Source organism: Trichogramma pretiosum, unplaced genomic scaffold (assembly GCF_000599845.2).
Source record: "Trichogramma pretiosum strain Unisexual culture from Peru unplaced genomic scaffold, Tpre_2.0 scaffold106, whole genome shotgun sequence".
Lineage (NCBI taxonomy): Eukaryota > Metazoa > Arthropoda > Insecta > Hymenoptera > Trichogrammatidae > Trichogramma > Trichogramma pretiosum.
Genome location: NW_019641619.1, coordinates 385,739 through 399,556, shown reverse-complemented (window position 1 = coordinate 399,556; position 13,818 = coordinate 385,739). Strand labels below are relative to the sequence as shown.

General features: G+C 40.0%; 2 protein-coding genes across 4 annotated transcripts; one reads left to right on the top strand and one right to left on the bottom strand.

Moving 5' to 3' along the window:
- Nucleotides 1-1,274: 1,274 nt before the first annotated feature.
- On the bottom strand, nucleotides 1,275-3,046 carry LOC106656898 (cathepsin L1-like). Its single transcript, XM_014378061.2, has 5 exons — nucleotides 2,907-3,046; nucleotides 2,673-2,825; nucleotides 2,281-2,592; nucleotides 1,840-2,197; nucleotides 1,275-1,602 (listed from the first exon to the last, which is right to left on the bottom strand). The coding sequence occupies exons 1-5, from the start codon at nucleotides 3,000-3,002 to the stop codon at nucleotides 1,388-1,390; spliced, it is 1,134 nt and encodes a 377-aa protein (XP_014233547.1). The 5' UTR covers nucleotides 3,003-3,046; the 3' UTR covers nucleotides 1,275-1,387.
- A 2,225-nt stretch (nucleotides 3,047-5,271) lies between these two features.
- LOC106657180 (blastoderm-specific protein 25D) lies at nucleotides 5,272-13,764 on the top strand. 3 transcript variants are annotated; one of them, XM_014378554.2, is made up of 13 exons: nucleotides 5,272-5,822; nucleotides 7,762-8,167; nucleotides 8,241-8,344; nucleotides 8,425-8,618; nucleotides 8,698-8,934; nucleotides 8,994-9,420; nucleotides 9,642-9,834; nucleotides 9,916-10,203; nucleotides 10,290-10,563; nucleotides 10,734-11,250; nucleotides 11,337-11,814; nucleotides 11,882-11,982; nucleotides 12,056-13,764. In XM_014378554.2, exons 2-13 carry the CDS (start codon nucleotides 7,822-7,824, stop codon nucleotides 12,194-12,196), a joined length of 3,300 nt encoding a protein of 1,099 aa, XP_014234040.1. In that variant the 5' UTR covers nucleotides 5,272-5,822; nucleotides 7,762-7,821; the 3' UTR covers nucleotides 12,197-13,764. The 3 variants fall into 3 exon arrangements, with proteins under 3 accessions (XP_014234040.1, XP_014234041.1, XP_014234042.1); XM_014378555.2 differs by lacking the exon at nucleotides 5,272-5,822 and adding an exon at nucleotides 6,966-7,212; XM_014378556.2 differs by lacking the exon at nucleotides 5,272-5,822 and adding an exon at nucleotides 7,377-7,678.
- The last annotated feature ends 54 nt before the right edge of the window (nucleotides 13,765-13,818 follow it).

The window sequence follows — 13,818 nt, the reverse complement described above, 5'->3', positions numbered from 1 at the left end:
TTTCAAATTTTTTCACCGGAACCATCGGGTTCTAGGAACCATTTTTTGTTAAAAATAGCATTTTTCGGCCCTAGAAGCTATCGCCTTCAATTAAAAAATCTGAAAAAATTTGAGATTACGTATTTTGATGAAAAAAACAAGAAAAAATTTTTTTCAGATTTTTCGAGGCTCCGTACTGTCCTAAAAAAATTATTTTCGTCAAAAAAATCGGTTTTTGGCTTCAAAAGGTGCGTTAGGTAATCTGAAAAAATCTGAAAAAAATTGAGGTTATGTTTTTTAATGCGAAAAATAACTGAAAAAATTTCCGAGTACTACATCGGCTCATACCGCCGTATCTCGATTTTTGAAATTTTCAATGATTTTATCTGAAGGCCTGAAGCACTCAAAAAATCTGAAAAAATTCAAGGTTGTTTGGATTGTGGAAAAGTATTTTTATGAATTTTTTCAGATTTTTTACTTGCTTCATGTCCTCAGAAAAAATATAGATCGAAAATGGACGTTTATACCGGAAGTGGGGGGTAGGAGGGGGGAGGGGGTCTAAAAATTTTTTTTTGGGACCTTTTTACCATGTACTATAACATACCAAAAGCGCGTCAAGATCGGTGACATACGTGCGCACGGTTTTGTAAAAAAGTATTATTTTGACCCATATACAATAAAGTAAACAAATAAAACGAAAAAACGTACATTATGAAAATAATTTTTTCCTTTTTATGAAACGACTTATTATCTCGTATTTTTCATTAATCGAATATTTTCTTTTTTCGTTGAAATAGTCGACGCGCAGTACATGGCGTCACGTTCATTACGTATATATGAATCGGTTGAAAACGGATAGAGTCCATTGATGAAACCTCACGTCGCAGGGCATATAATAAGTCGCACCTCCTCGATGGACTCTGTCTGTGGCGATGGCGACGAAGAAAAACATGTAAGTTGTCGCGAGCACACATGTTACTTCATAAAACGACAAAAATCCAGTGTATCTTTTACCTCAGCCACTTTACCTTCGACTGATCCTGTTATAATTATGGCAAGTGCGTATCAAAGAAAACAAATAAAAATAATTCGTGGAAAAAAATTAATCCTGGATAATTGCGTTTCATTCATTCGAGCATGTTGTCACAGTATACCTTTTTCAGATTTGGAAAGCATTACGAAGCGCCAGAACAAAGGCAAAAATTACTACTGCACTGCAATTGAGTTAGCTTAACAGTGTCGGGATAGAGCTTAAGAATTTAAAAATGACGAGTCTTTATTACAATGGCGTTGCATGTACTTTTGGTTTTTATTTACGAAAAAGTATAAAAAAGATATCAAAAAGTTTTGAAATAATTATTAAAACGTAATCATTTTTGGTTTTTTTCGTCAAACTAAATGAACTTGTTCACTTGACCAGAGGGTAGCTGGCCGCCGTGGCGATTCCGCAATTGTTGTGTCGATTTCTGGACATCTTGATGTAGCCCATGTCGCCCCAGCTCTCGGCCCAGCTGTTTTTCACCAGCCAATAGTCGCGTTTCGTGAGTTTATCGGTACCATAACCTACGACGAGAACCCCATGATCCAGCTCTTCGGATGAGCAGGTGGGATCATAATAGACGCCTGTAACACGAGAGAATGAAACATTAGTATGATAGGATTGTTTTTATTTTCAAGTTTTTTTTTAATAAAAAACTTAAAAATTGACGTCCAGTCGGGGCTTTTCAATAACATTTTCAAAATTGAAAGAAGGAACAACAATGGAGTTTTTTTGCAGCTATCAACTTTAGTAATTTCAAATTACACGATTAAGATATCGCTTGTACAAAAGCAAAAGCAAAATATTGCGCACGAACGAACCTTTGTGATAGAACTGAAAGTGATCCGAGCTCGCGTCGATAGCCACCGAGATGGGCCCCACCGTAGCCACCGCTGCCTGCAGGGCCTTCTCGTTGCCCTCCGGTATGTCCGTGTAGCCGACGTCCGTCGCGCCGACCTCGTCGCGCTGATAGCGGCACCTCGAGTCGTCGGCCTCGTACGGGTAGGCGTCCTCCTTGTCGATGCCCCGATTCACCTTGACGTAGAGGAAGGCGTGATCCATGAGGCCGCCGTCGCAGCCGTTGTTGCCGAAGTTGGTCGAGCAGTCGACGAGGTTCTGCTCGCTCAGCGAGACGAGGCTGCCGTTGCGACGGAAGTGCTGGCCCTCCAGCGAGCCGGTCTGCGTGCACGTGATCGAATGCATTTTTTTCATGCACAATTTCGATCGGCCGGAAGAGAGTTAACGAAAAGAAAGATACTCACGGCGGAGAATGCCCAGCAGGAGCCGCAATCGCCTTGGTCCTTGACCGGAGTCACCGCGCCCAACGTTCTCCAGTCGATCTCCGCCGGAAGTTGGACGTTCTCCGGTGGCGCTACGTAAATCGCCGCCTCGTTCAAGTAATCCTCTGTATCGCGTTTTACGGATGGAATGGCTCCATACGAAAGTTTGTCACCGATGTATGTACCGGGTGGATAGGCCCAAAACGGCAGTTTGTTACCAAAGAACGATGGTTTTATTTTCGTGCGGCCGCCGCGATTGTAACCGTTCATTCTCTTGGCGAATTCTTCCCTCGTCTTAAAGATCGTAAATAGACAATGATTGGGAGAGAAAAAGACAACTACGATCGATTGAAAAATAGAAATTAATCACTCACCAGATCGCCAAACTGATTCATGGCCATGGTAAATTCGACCTCGCCCCGATCGAACTTGGCATTGTGCTGTTCAATTTTTTCTTTATTAGCTAGAAACGTGCTCAATCTCGCTGCCTCCTCTCGCAAGCTCGCGTACTTTTTGTTATACGAAGTCTGGATAAAAGAATACAATTAAAGTAAATAAAAACTTCGATGTAGTAGGACAAAAGTTAATGATCGAGACAAATGATATACTTTAAACACTTCCCACTCGTCGAGTAGGGAAATAGAAGGTACGCCGGTCGTTAGCGATTGCGCGGTATAAATCGTCATAAACATCAATAGATTCATCTTTTTGATGTTTCGAATTAATCAAAGAAATCACTATTCGAATACAATTGCCCGACACTCGACAACTGAAAGAGCCGAAGGCATCCGATGGCCTTTTTATGCGAGCGCGAACTCATGACTAACGTTAATAACGAGCGCGAATGGAAGGGGCATAATGTAGGGGCTGGGAATCGCCTCCTTCGAAGAAGCTTCTCCGAACTGATTGATAGTCCGAAAGTAAAAAAGATGTTTGTAAACAATTGTGCGTTCGAAAAAAGTCACGAACTGTGCCTCGATTTGGCTTTAAAAATCACACCTAGCCTCGACGAGAACACGAGAGCTTTTATGAAGAGCAGTACCGAATTTTGAGTATCACTTTTTGAGCTTGCACAGATAAGATACATCTCATTGGACAAAAATTTGTCTCGTAGAGTCTCATCGTTTCAAAGCACAGGATGCAAATGCAATACGCTGATTCTAACGATAAGAAATAGGAAAGATAGCTCGAGGACAATTTTTCTCTCTACGAATTTAAAGTCAATCGTAAAATCTCATCGCTGTAAACGCGATCCTTGTTTAATTTTTATAGCCTCGAACGCGACGCGACGCGTTCGAGCTGCGGCCGATAAGATAAATGGAGGCGCGCGGGTGGCAATAGCGCTTCGGGGCTTTAGCGCGCGCAGAAATTCGAATCGCATTTATTTTATATACTCGCGCGACGCTCACCGAATGAGAGAAAGAGCTTGAAAAAAGGGGGAGATAAAATTACATTATACAGGATGTATTATACTGTAACGTAAAGCTTATTCATCGACTTTATCGACGGAAATTTGACTTTATGGTCATCGTCGTCGTTGTGGATCGTGCAAAGAGAGTCGAGGCAGAGGGTCACGTGTCCTGTACGCTTTTGATGTATAATATCGTGGGCTAGCCGTGAGAGAGACTATTTTGGTTTGGTTTTAATAATACACACACATTATTATTGTAACGCTACGGGCTAGACACGCGATCGTCGTCGTATATTTGAAATCGATCGATCGCTCGGGGATTCCTCGAGTCAAGTGTACATGCGTTACAACAATTCTGGCCTAGATACATATCTATAGAAAGCTCTCCAATCGCAATAATTCTCTCTGCTGCCATCTCTCTTATTTACATATAAATTAACATTAAGTCATTGCTATTTTTAGTCCATGCAGTGGTAAAGTACTCGAGTTGCAGATTAGATATCGCGTCGGTGCAGCTTCTTCACTATACGCAGATCGCGTAGTTTTTGCCTTATTACAACGGATAAAGAGTCGCGCGCAACAAAAAGCGACTACGCGATACGGAGCTTTTTTGTAACAGTTGTCAGTGCGTACAATAGTCGTCATCCCTATATTTGTGTATACATAAAATTGCGCCCGAAGCGAAGCGAAGATATTACAATGTCTATTTAGGAGGATGGCTATAATACTCAACCCTTACGTAATCATGCCAGTTGCGCTATACCAACGAGTGGCAAAATAGACCGTCATTCTCCCCCGCCCGCGTCGCCGAAAGGGATATATAGCCGCGAGCTTCCGAAGCGGCATACAGCGGCTGGAGAAAACTATATAGGTATAATCGTTATGCAGCTTTTTTTTACGTTTTCGCGTCGTCGACTCGTTGCGAACCGTGCAACGTGACTCAGCTATACGATAATGCTCGCACACACGTAGTGCACGCTTTTTTTCCAGACGATATTATACAGGTATAATACACGCGAACGAGCGAGCGATATACACGTATATAGCAATCGTCGTATTTGTGAGTATAATACACGTTGGCGAGTATTAGTGAGCTACCGCGTGTATAAGTACCTTCGGCTCTGTTGGCGCGCGTGACTCAGGTATGCGCTACCAGTACTACGCGTTATCTACGATAGTACACACGTATATCGGAGACGCGGCGCACGTGAGTGTGTGTGTATAGGACTCGATAGTGCAGAGCCAAAGGTACATTATTATAACTATATCTATATAGGTAGTACCACGACACACATAGCGAGTCTAAGCCTCAGCTCGAAGAATCGGTTCTCTCTCTCTCTCTCTCTAAGCCGCGGCGGGAAAAGAAGGTGCTCGATCCGCGCATCGTTCGCACGTACATATACCTATAAGACAGACAGACAATCACACACTCGAGTCGCGTTCTACATGTGCCCCTCTCGCGATACGCTACTACTCTAGCTCACTCACACACACACACACACACACACACACACACACACACACACACACACACACAATCTGTTTCTCTCTGCGAATATTATAGTAACAGTAGTGGCCCCTTCGGATCATCCGCCAATTCAGCTCGCTCGCGTGTGTGCGTGCCTCTATCACTCGCAGTAACTCGGCTCTCTCGGCAACTATCGCTCGCGCGCTCAGGTAGATCTCGCTCGAGCCCGCAACGAGTGGTGCCAACGACATTTTTAATCCGCGCGATCTCTTCGTCCCCAAGGAGTCGATCGATCGATCCGATCGTTTTTATACATTTTGTATCTACTACTCGCGGGATAGATAATTAACTCTTTCGATCGATAGACATATCTATATATAGATATATAACATACATAGGAAGTGAGAGAGCTGCTGCGAGGGAATCGGCGGCCTACTACTATACTGCACGCACGAATCAGCTGATTGGCGCGCTTCGCACTGCAGCAGCTGCACGGCAACGCGGATGCAACAACAAAGCGCCGCGCGATCTCATCCACATCATCGCCATCATCGTCGTTGTTGCAGCAGCGAAGAATCGGAGTCGACGACGGCCCAAGAGACGACGACGACGACGACCGATCGCATGATACATCCTTTGTCAAGGGTAAGCCTGTATTACACACCTCTGCTATGTTAATCCCTTCGAAAGAATTCGATACACCTGTGCGGGGCAAGGACCAAAATGCAATGTATAGTAGTGAGCTGCAGCACATGTATGCGCGCCCATATAGTGCGCTTTCGCACACACATGCCTACCCGTGCATTTTTTGGCCTCATTCAAAACGTCGGCGCTACCTACCTCTATATATACTTACAACTGCAACGTCTATCGCTTCTTTATATATACACATACTTATAACTCGCGTGCTGAAACCGATGTGGTCATTATCATGATTATTATTGTCTCGTGCTGTACACTCGACACTCTAGCGAAAATATACAATAACGTGTAAACGAGTCGAGTATATAGGTATAATACTCGCGGGGGGAGATCGTGTCGTGTTTTGACTAGAGGCTATTCCGCTATTACATTTGCTGCTGCTGCGACACACGAGCAGCAGCAGCCGCATAATATTAGTTTGTATAGCGTAATGCGTATACTACTACACAATTCATGCCTCGTGCTCCGGTCTCGTAAGTGTATATAACTGGTCGTCCTTCAATTAACTTTCCGACGCTGCTGCTGTATATATATATATGTAGCAGCCTCGCATTCACATGTGTGCGTGTGTCTGTGTGTATAGAGTAGTAGGCTGTAGATGTGTGTGGGCTTCGCGCACGCAAAAGTGTATATATCGCTGTTGCTGCTGCTGCTGCGCCTCGGAGACTCGCCACCGAGTCCGCACATTATATACATATAATGTATAAGCAAAAAAACATGTCACATGCTGCCTTACTGCTGCTGCTAACATCACTTGTATAGCTAGTCTGCGCGTGCAGCAGCGGAGCAGCGAGCAGCTGGCCGCCGCTAAGTAATGCGTTTTGAAAGAAAAATTCTCGACTCTCGCGTCAAGAGCACGCTAAACATTAGTTATAGTTTATAAGCAGCAGCAGCAATAACAGTGGGCAGCAGCAACTCGCGTATTGTTATGCGTTTTTGTAGTGTGTATAGGTATAAGCAATGTAGTAGCAATAATATAAGCTGCCATGCCGAGAAAAGGGAGAAAGTTTATCGCGCCTCGCGTCGTCGTCGGCTGTTATGAGCAAGTGTGTTGTTATCAGTGAATCGCGCGTGTGTATAATGTATAGTAACAACAACCGCGCGCAAAGTTGAGGGACTCGAGTGTCCGTCTGTCTGTGTACGTCTGCTTGTGTATATATAATAAATATAATAATCGAATTTGTTTCCGAGAATTAAAGCACACACGATCGTTTTGGCCGTTGGCGCGTCACAGTGTTTTTATTAGTTAATATTCGATACAGACACGAGTCGACCAGTGATTTGCACGCTGCTGTACTGCTAGGTTGCTTGTAACCGCGCGCCGAATGCTAAGGTAAATGTCTCATATTTTCAAATACGACGACGAGTCTCGGATTCCATTTGTGATTCTCTCGTGTATGCAAATATCATCGAGAGACGTTGACGTCTCTCTCGGCTCGTTGCTTATCGCATCGTACACGCACGCGAGAGTTTTGTCATTCTTCTTCTCGCGCCTACCTACCTACGCCTTTTCTCGATTACGTTATTTATTTTAATTTATTTTGCCAGTGCTGTGTGTATCTCTAAATATTCATTAGGGTTTCATTCATTTTTGGCAGTATCTCACGCGGGCTTCTATAAATACAACGCCACTTCCTTGAGCGTCGCCTCTCTTTCTTTCATTCTCCTCTGCTTCTACTTGACTTTTGTCTTTCACTACCATTTTCATTGGCCAGATCGTGTTCTAAAGTCAACCGAGTTCACTCAGTATGCTGAAACGTTATTTCCGAGCCAGACCTAGACCTTGACAATAAGCGCGTGTGTGTGTTATTTAAAAATATTATTTATTTGCCTGTACTCCGCTGCTGTGTATCTCACAACAAACTTCCAAAATATTTTGCAGATATTCGAGAAGCTGGAATTTTGACAGTTGGCAGGGGCTGCTGGGGCAGAACGGCATGAGATGGAAGAGGAGCTGAGTGATCCCTACGAGCAGAGGCTCTTGGCAGCGTTCAAAAGCTGCTTGACGAAAGATCAGAAGGAGTTGGACAGAGCAGGCTTGTCGCTGCTCTGCTCGGAACTCGGACTGGAAGAGAGTCAGCAAAATGCTCTCATGGAATTAGTCAAGGTGGAAACGACAGTGTCGTTTCCAACATTCAGAGATGGTTTTCTGGCTTATCTCAATAAGAAAAGGCCAGAGGCTAAGAAAAATGGAGTCGTGGAAGAATTGGAAAATGGATATACGTGTGTAGATAATAGACTAAGTAATGAGATGAAAGTAGTGGATAATGATAATCACGTAGAAATAGGTATGTTTTAAACCAACTTACTTAAAGTAAAAAAAATTAAAGTGTAATTTAATGATAATTTATGCTTCTGCAGCTCAAAATAATGATAAAAAATTACAAGAAATACTTAATAACCATGGCTCAATAGTCACGGAAGGTACAAATAGTTTTTGTAAAGACTCTATTCTTCCTAAACAAGTAAGTTTAAATAATTAATTCGAAAAATTTTAGTGGCAACAAAGTTTTGAAATTATTACCTTTTTTATTTTCTATTGCAGACAGTTGAACAAATTTTTGAAAAACTTGACTTAGACTGTGATGGTCTTATCAATCTTCCTGAGTTTCTGTTATTTTTTCAAAATGCTAACAGTAAACTGCAGGAATATTCAGTATCTAATTGGTTTTCTCAAATACAGAAAACTCATGAAATAAAAACGGAAGTGTTTAAAGATATTGATAATCATGAAACAGGGTAAGCGTTATAGCTAACCGAGAAGAATTTTTATGAAAAAAAAAAACAAGTTTAAAACATATAATTGCTTATATTTTAGAGTTGTCTCTCGAAGTCACATTACTGAACTTTGGAAACTGGGAGGTGTTACCGAAGCAAATTCCTTACTATTAGATTTAGGATGTGAAGGACCTACAGTTAATCTTATTGAACTATTAAATGCCTTATCATCCGAGCTTAAGCTTAATGATGTGTCTCATGATGGTGACAAACAGGAGTACATACGCTTACTCAAAGGAGCACTTATTCTCTATCAAGAGGAAGTTAGGAATATCAAGTAAGTTTTTATTGATAAACATTTAGAAAAGTATTAACAACACGAGCCTGTTATTGTAGTACAACAATGGAACATCTTATGTGCGAACGTGATAAATTACGACTGGATATTACGGCAGCAAATGACCGAGCTAACGATTTGCTTAAGGAAATCGACGATCATCAAAATGAAGCAGATCGAGCCCGTCAACAACATATGCATCAGCTGCGCCAGCTTGAGCAGCGACATAGTGATAACATTAAGGATCTGACCGATAAGTTGCAGGCCGAGCTAGACAAGGGCAAAGAAAATGTTCATGCGATAGAGTTGAAGTTGTTCGCGGCACAATTAGAAGAATCAAAAATCAAGGCCGACCTCGTCACTGCCTTGGAAGACGTGAAAGCCTTGGAGCAAGAGAATCAAAATCAAGCTGAGAAGATCCGGAGACTCGAAGGAGAAAAAAACGAGCTTGAACGACAAATACTCACGTTAGCTTCTGAACTGAAGGTGCGTTAAAGTACAATTTTATTATTAGCATTTTTAACAGTAATTATCATTAGAGGGGAAAAAAACTGTAAAAAAATACTCACGAAGATCGAGTGCGCAAATGGAGCATCATCGCGTTGCATGTTTTTCCCACACAAACTCCCATAATACAAAAAGCTCGCTACACGACCGCGCCGCGCTAAAATTAAACGGTGTTGTATTCATCCTCTTTTGTTTTGCAGGTCGCTAACTTGGAGAACCCAGAGAGCAAGCAGATCGTCGAATTAACGGAACGCATGCGACAACTGCAGACCGAGATGAAGGAGTTGCGTGATCGAAACGACGAGCTCCACAGTGAACTAGAAAGTCTGAGAAATCGCGAACACGACGCTAATAGCGTCGCTGGGGGTCGGTCTACGTCTGACGAAAACGATGGTTAGTTGCATTGTTTTGTTCATTATTTATCAAGTGAAAATATATTCAATTGTTTTATTTATTGTTGTTTTTTTTTTGCAGTGCCTACCGAAGTCGATACCGAAGACGAAGAGGGTAAGCCATTGAAGCGTGAAACTAGAACGAAGGCCAAATCGACGAAAGAATCTCAGACAACGAATACCAACGAAAAATTGGGCGATATCATTAAAGATTTAAATGGTTTGCTGATTCGCACGAATTTCTGCAACGAATGCGATCAAGTCAGAAGTAACATAATATCGCTCGTCGAGCAGCTCGAACAATACAGATCTAGTCAATTATCACCAGGCAGAAGAAGAAAGCAGGTTCGAGACTTGGCCAACGAACTCGGTAAACATCAAGTCTTATTTCTGGAATTTTATATTTTTATGTGTCTGAGTGTAATGAGTTTTATATTTTCTTTATGTAAATAAAAGCTAATACGACAAACAACCGTACAACATCGTGTTTAGAATTGTCAGTCCCGCAGCAACTTAGTAGTACAAATAAACGCATATCATCTAGCAACGATACGATTAATGAATTAAAATTACATGACAATATGGATAGTTCCGATTTGAGGGCCTATTTTAAAACTAAATTGGCAACTTTACCTTATAAAAGTAGTCAGGAATGGAAACCATCGACTGAGGAGTTGTTGAGGGAGGTCGAGGCTAAGCATAATATGGAGAGAAGGAAATTGACTGACAAGTGTGTACATGAAATATTACTCTCAATCTGTTACTTGATATTTAGATATAACATAAGTCAAGGTGTGCTGTAACGAATCTTTCGTAGAATTGAATGTCAGAAACAGATTGAATTTCATACCGTTCATTTTCTACAAATTCTTTCATAAATTAATAATAATTTGTTTTTAGGATAAGCGAACTCGAACGTAGTTTAGAAAAATTACGAACTGAATACGACCAATGCGAAGAATATTGGGTTCTGAAACTCGACGAAGAACGTCAAATTTTCGAACAGGAACAAAAAGAAAACAGCGAAAAATTCAACGAACTTCTCGATAAAATAACGGAATACGAAGAGCAATATGCTGATGACAGTGTGAAGCAATCCACTCCCGGTCGTTTATCGCCGATCGAAGAACGATCGATTTTGGAGCAACAATACTCCGATCTCGAAGAAGAATTCGAACGCTGGCGGAGACATGCTCAAATACAATTGGATAGCCGAGAAATGGAAATTCAAGATCTGAAGTCGAAGTTGAAAGGAAAATCGTCAGTAGATGAAGAGGTCCAGTGTCCCGATGAGCAGATGAAAAAGGATTATCCTGCTTTGTATAGCATGTTAATTAAGAACACTGATGAGCCAGATAGTTCTTCTACTCCGATTCCACTCGAAGTGGAAAAAGAAGAGAAAAAAGAATGTACACAGGCAAGTATTTTTAGCTACAGAAATCTGTATTTATAATTTACCCAGTGCTAATTTAATTAACGATTCAATTTCTTCTGCTTTTACAGTGTCACAAGTCGATAAGTGTAAACAGCGAGTGTAGCTGTAAAACCCCACCTCAGCAGCAGCCGACTACGAAACCTCAAAATCCATCGGTACAATCGCCTCGAAAACCATCGTCTTATTATTATCATCAGTCGAAATCACATCGTCGCGACGACGGAAGATCTAGTAAATATTTGCATAATCATCATCGTTACTTCAGTCAACAGCAGCCGCACCAGCAGACACAGTATCAGCAACAACATCAAGCCGCGCAGCAATACTGGAACGATCGTGAGTTGAGAAATCTACAGCGCCAAAAAGATCGATTGCGTCAAGAGATCGTCAAGCTCCAAACTCTTCGTGCCGGTTATCCCGTGACTATGGACGAACATGGAATTTTCTCAAATTTATGCGCCAAGCTTTACGCTGCCGAACAAAGATACAAGTACTTGCAGATGTTCTATCAGGTTCAACAAACTGAACAAGAAAGAATACGCCAAGGTAAGCCGATCTCATCATTCATTTTTTTTTGAAAAAAAAGTTTCATAAAATTTATTTATTTTCATAGTAATGTGGAAGCAACACATGCTAGAAACTGCAGATTTGCGATGTATCATTAAGAATACAGAAAATAAGCTTAATCAACAGATCAAGCTGTACAAAGAACAAGTAAGATTTTTCAAAGTAAACTTTTTGGAATTAATGAATAAAAATTAAACGATACATGATAAAATAATTTCAGACGGAAAAGCTGACCAAAGCAGATTTTCTGGCAAAAGAATTGTACGTTGAGAATGCCCAACTTACAGAAACAATTAAGCGTCTGGAACAACACTGCCAGATACTCACGCAAGATAAAATTGATACCAAGACACCGGCGTGATTATAAATAGCCGAGATAGTACGAACCATCTACATCATCATTATTATGGTACAAATTATCAATTAACGATATTATAATACCTAGAGTAGGGGTTAGTTCAGAGGTATTTTATTATTTCAAAAGATTAAACAAATTAATTATCGGATGATGGGAAAGCAATATTTTTTCTGGTCATTTCATTTATGTTGGTCAGTCTATTGTTACCGAATTTGAGAAAGTCTAAACTTCCAAAAATAGATATATATTGTACATGTATATATTTTTAATATAAGAGCTGATTTGTTACTAAAAAATATTGAGAAAAAAATCTAAAAATGATTGGATTATCTTGTAAGAGGTTTTCGTATATCAAATTGTTTTTCAGCACTGTCATTATACATATTATATTTATATTTGTATGATTGTATGAATGTATTTGTTTGTATTACACAAACGACTCGTACTGTTCGTTGAAGAACAAAAACACAATATTTGCCTTATTAGTTTGTTAAAATAATTGGTAACGCAAGAGGAATAAATGATGAATACGTGCTGTGCAATGAAATTGCTATCAGCGAAGGTCGCGATGGTGACCGAGTGACGAGAAGCTTTAATACTACTATATTCAAAATAAGAATTGAATGTTGATTGCCTTATTAATTATATTAAGTATCAATAATTTTTACACAGCGTAAAAATGAAATTGTTAAAAAGTCACTAACTATACATGAAGTATAATTCCATCATAATCTAATAATATTTTGATACATATTATTTTTTAAGTCATATATATTCTGTATAAAAAGAATGAAGCAATTGTACTTCTTGAAGCCCAGAATGGGCGTTATGCAAATAAAATTTACCAAGAAAGTAAATGACTATACCAAGATGTTAAGAACAAATGTGGGTATCTCTCACAATTTTTATTTGATTTTCTTATGTTTTCAAACAAGAGTTTGAATTTTCTTTCTCGAAGTAATATTGTAAACACAATTTTTTTATAATTTGTTTTCTGATGAGAAAAACCCAGATTTTTATTTGGTACAATAATCTTGGAGAGTTACCTATATTATTTCCAAAGTGTTTTGTATAGCAACAGTGCAAGCATATTTTTTAACAGTTTGCAGCTGTGATACAAATAAGACATGATACTTTCAACATAGTGCATAGTTGTTTGCTTACCGAACCGATTGAACAATTTACATGAAATTATTGTTTTTCAAACTGTACATGTGCTTGTATGCAAAAATACAATATAATGTAAAGCATATCATACACTGCATTTGTATTTGACAATATTACTGGTTGAATTGATTTTATAGCATCTTATCTTTTTTAGTTTAGTTTTAGCCATATCAAGGTAGAAATCGATGCGCCAATTTGATTCAAAATCAAAGACGAGATTATTGAAAAAGTTGTAAAACCAAGAGATATATTTGTACTTACGTAGCAAAATATTTCGTAGCTAACGACAAAGTGGAATAATAATAGCAATATTTTCTTTTGTAAATCATGTAATAAAGCCTATTTGTCAAATAACAAGTATCGAAAAAGAAAACAATAAAGATGTATTATGTTGAAACGATGAATCGCTGGTTTTTCATTCGCTCGACCCCTCTAACGACGCCATTTAAATGGCTGTC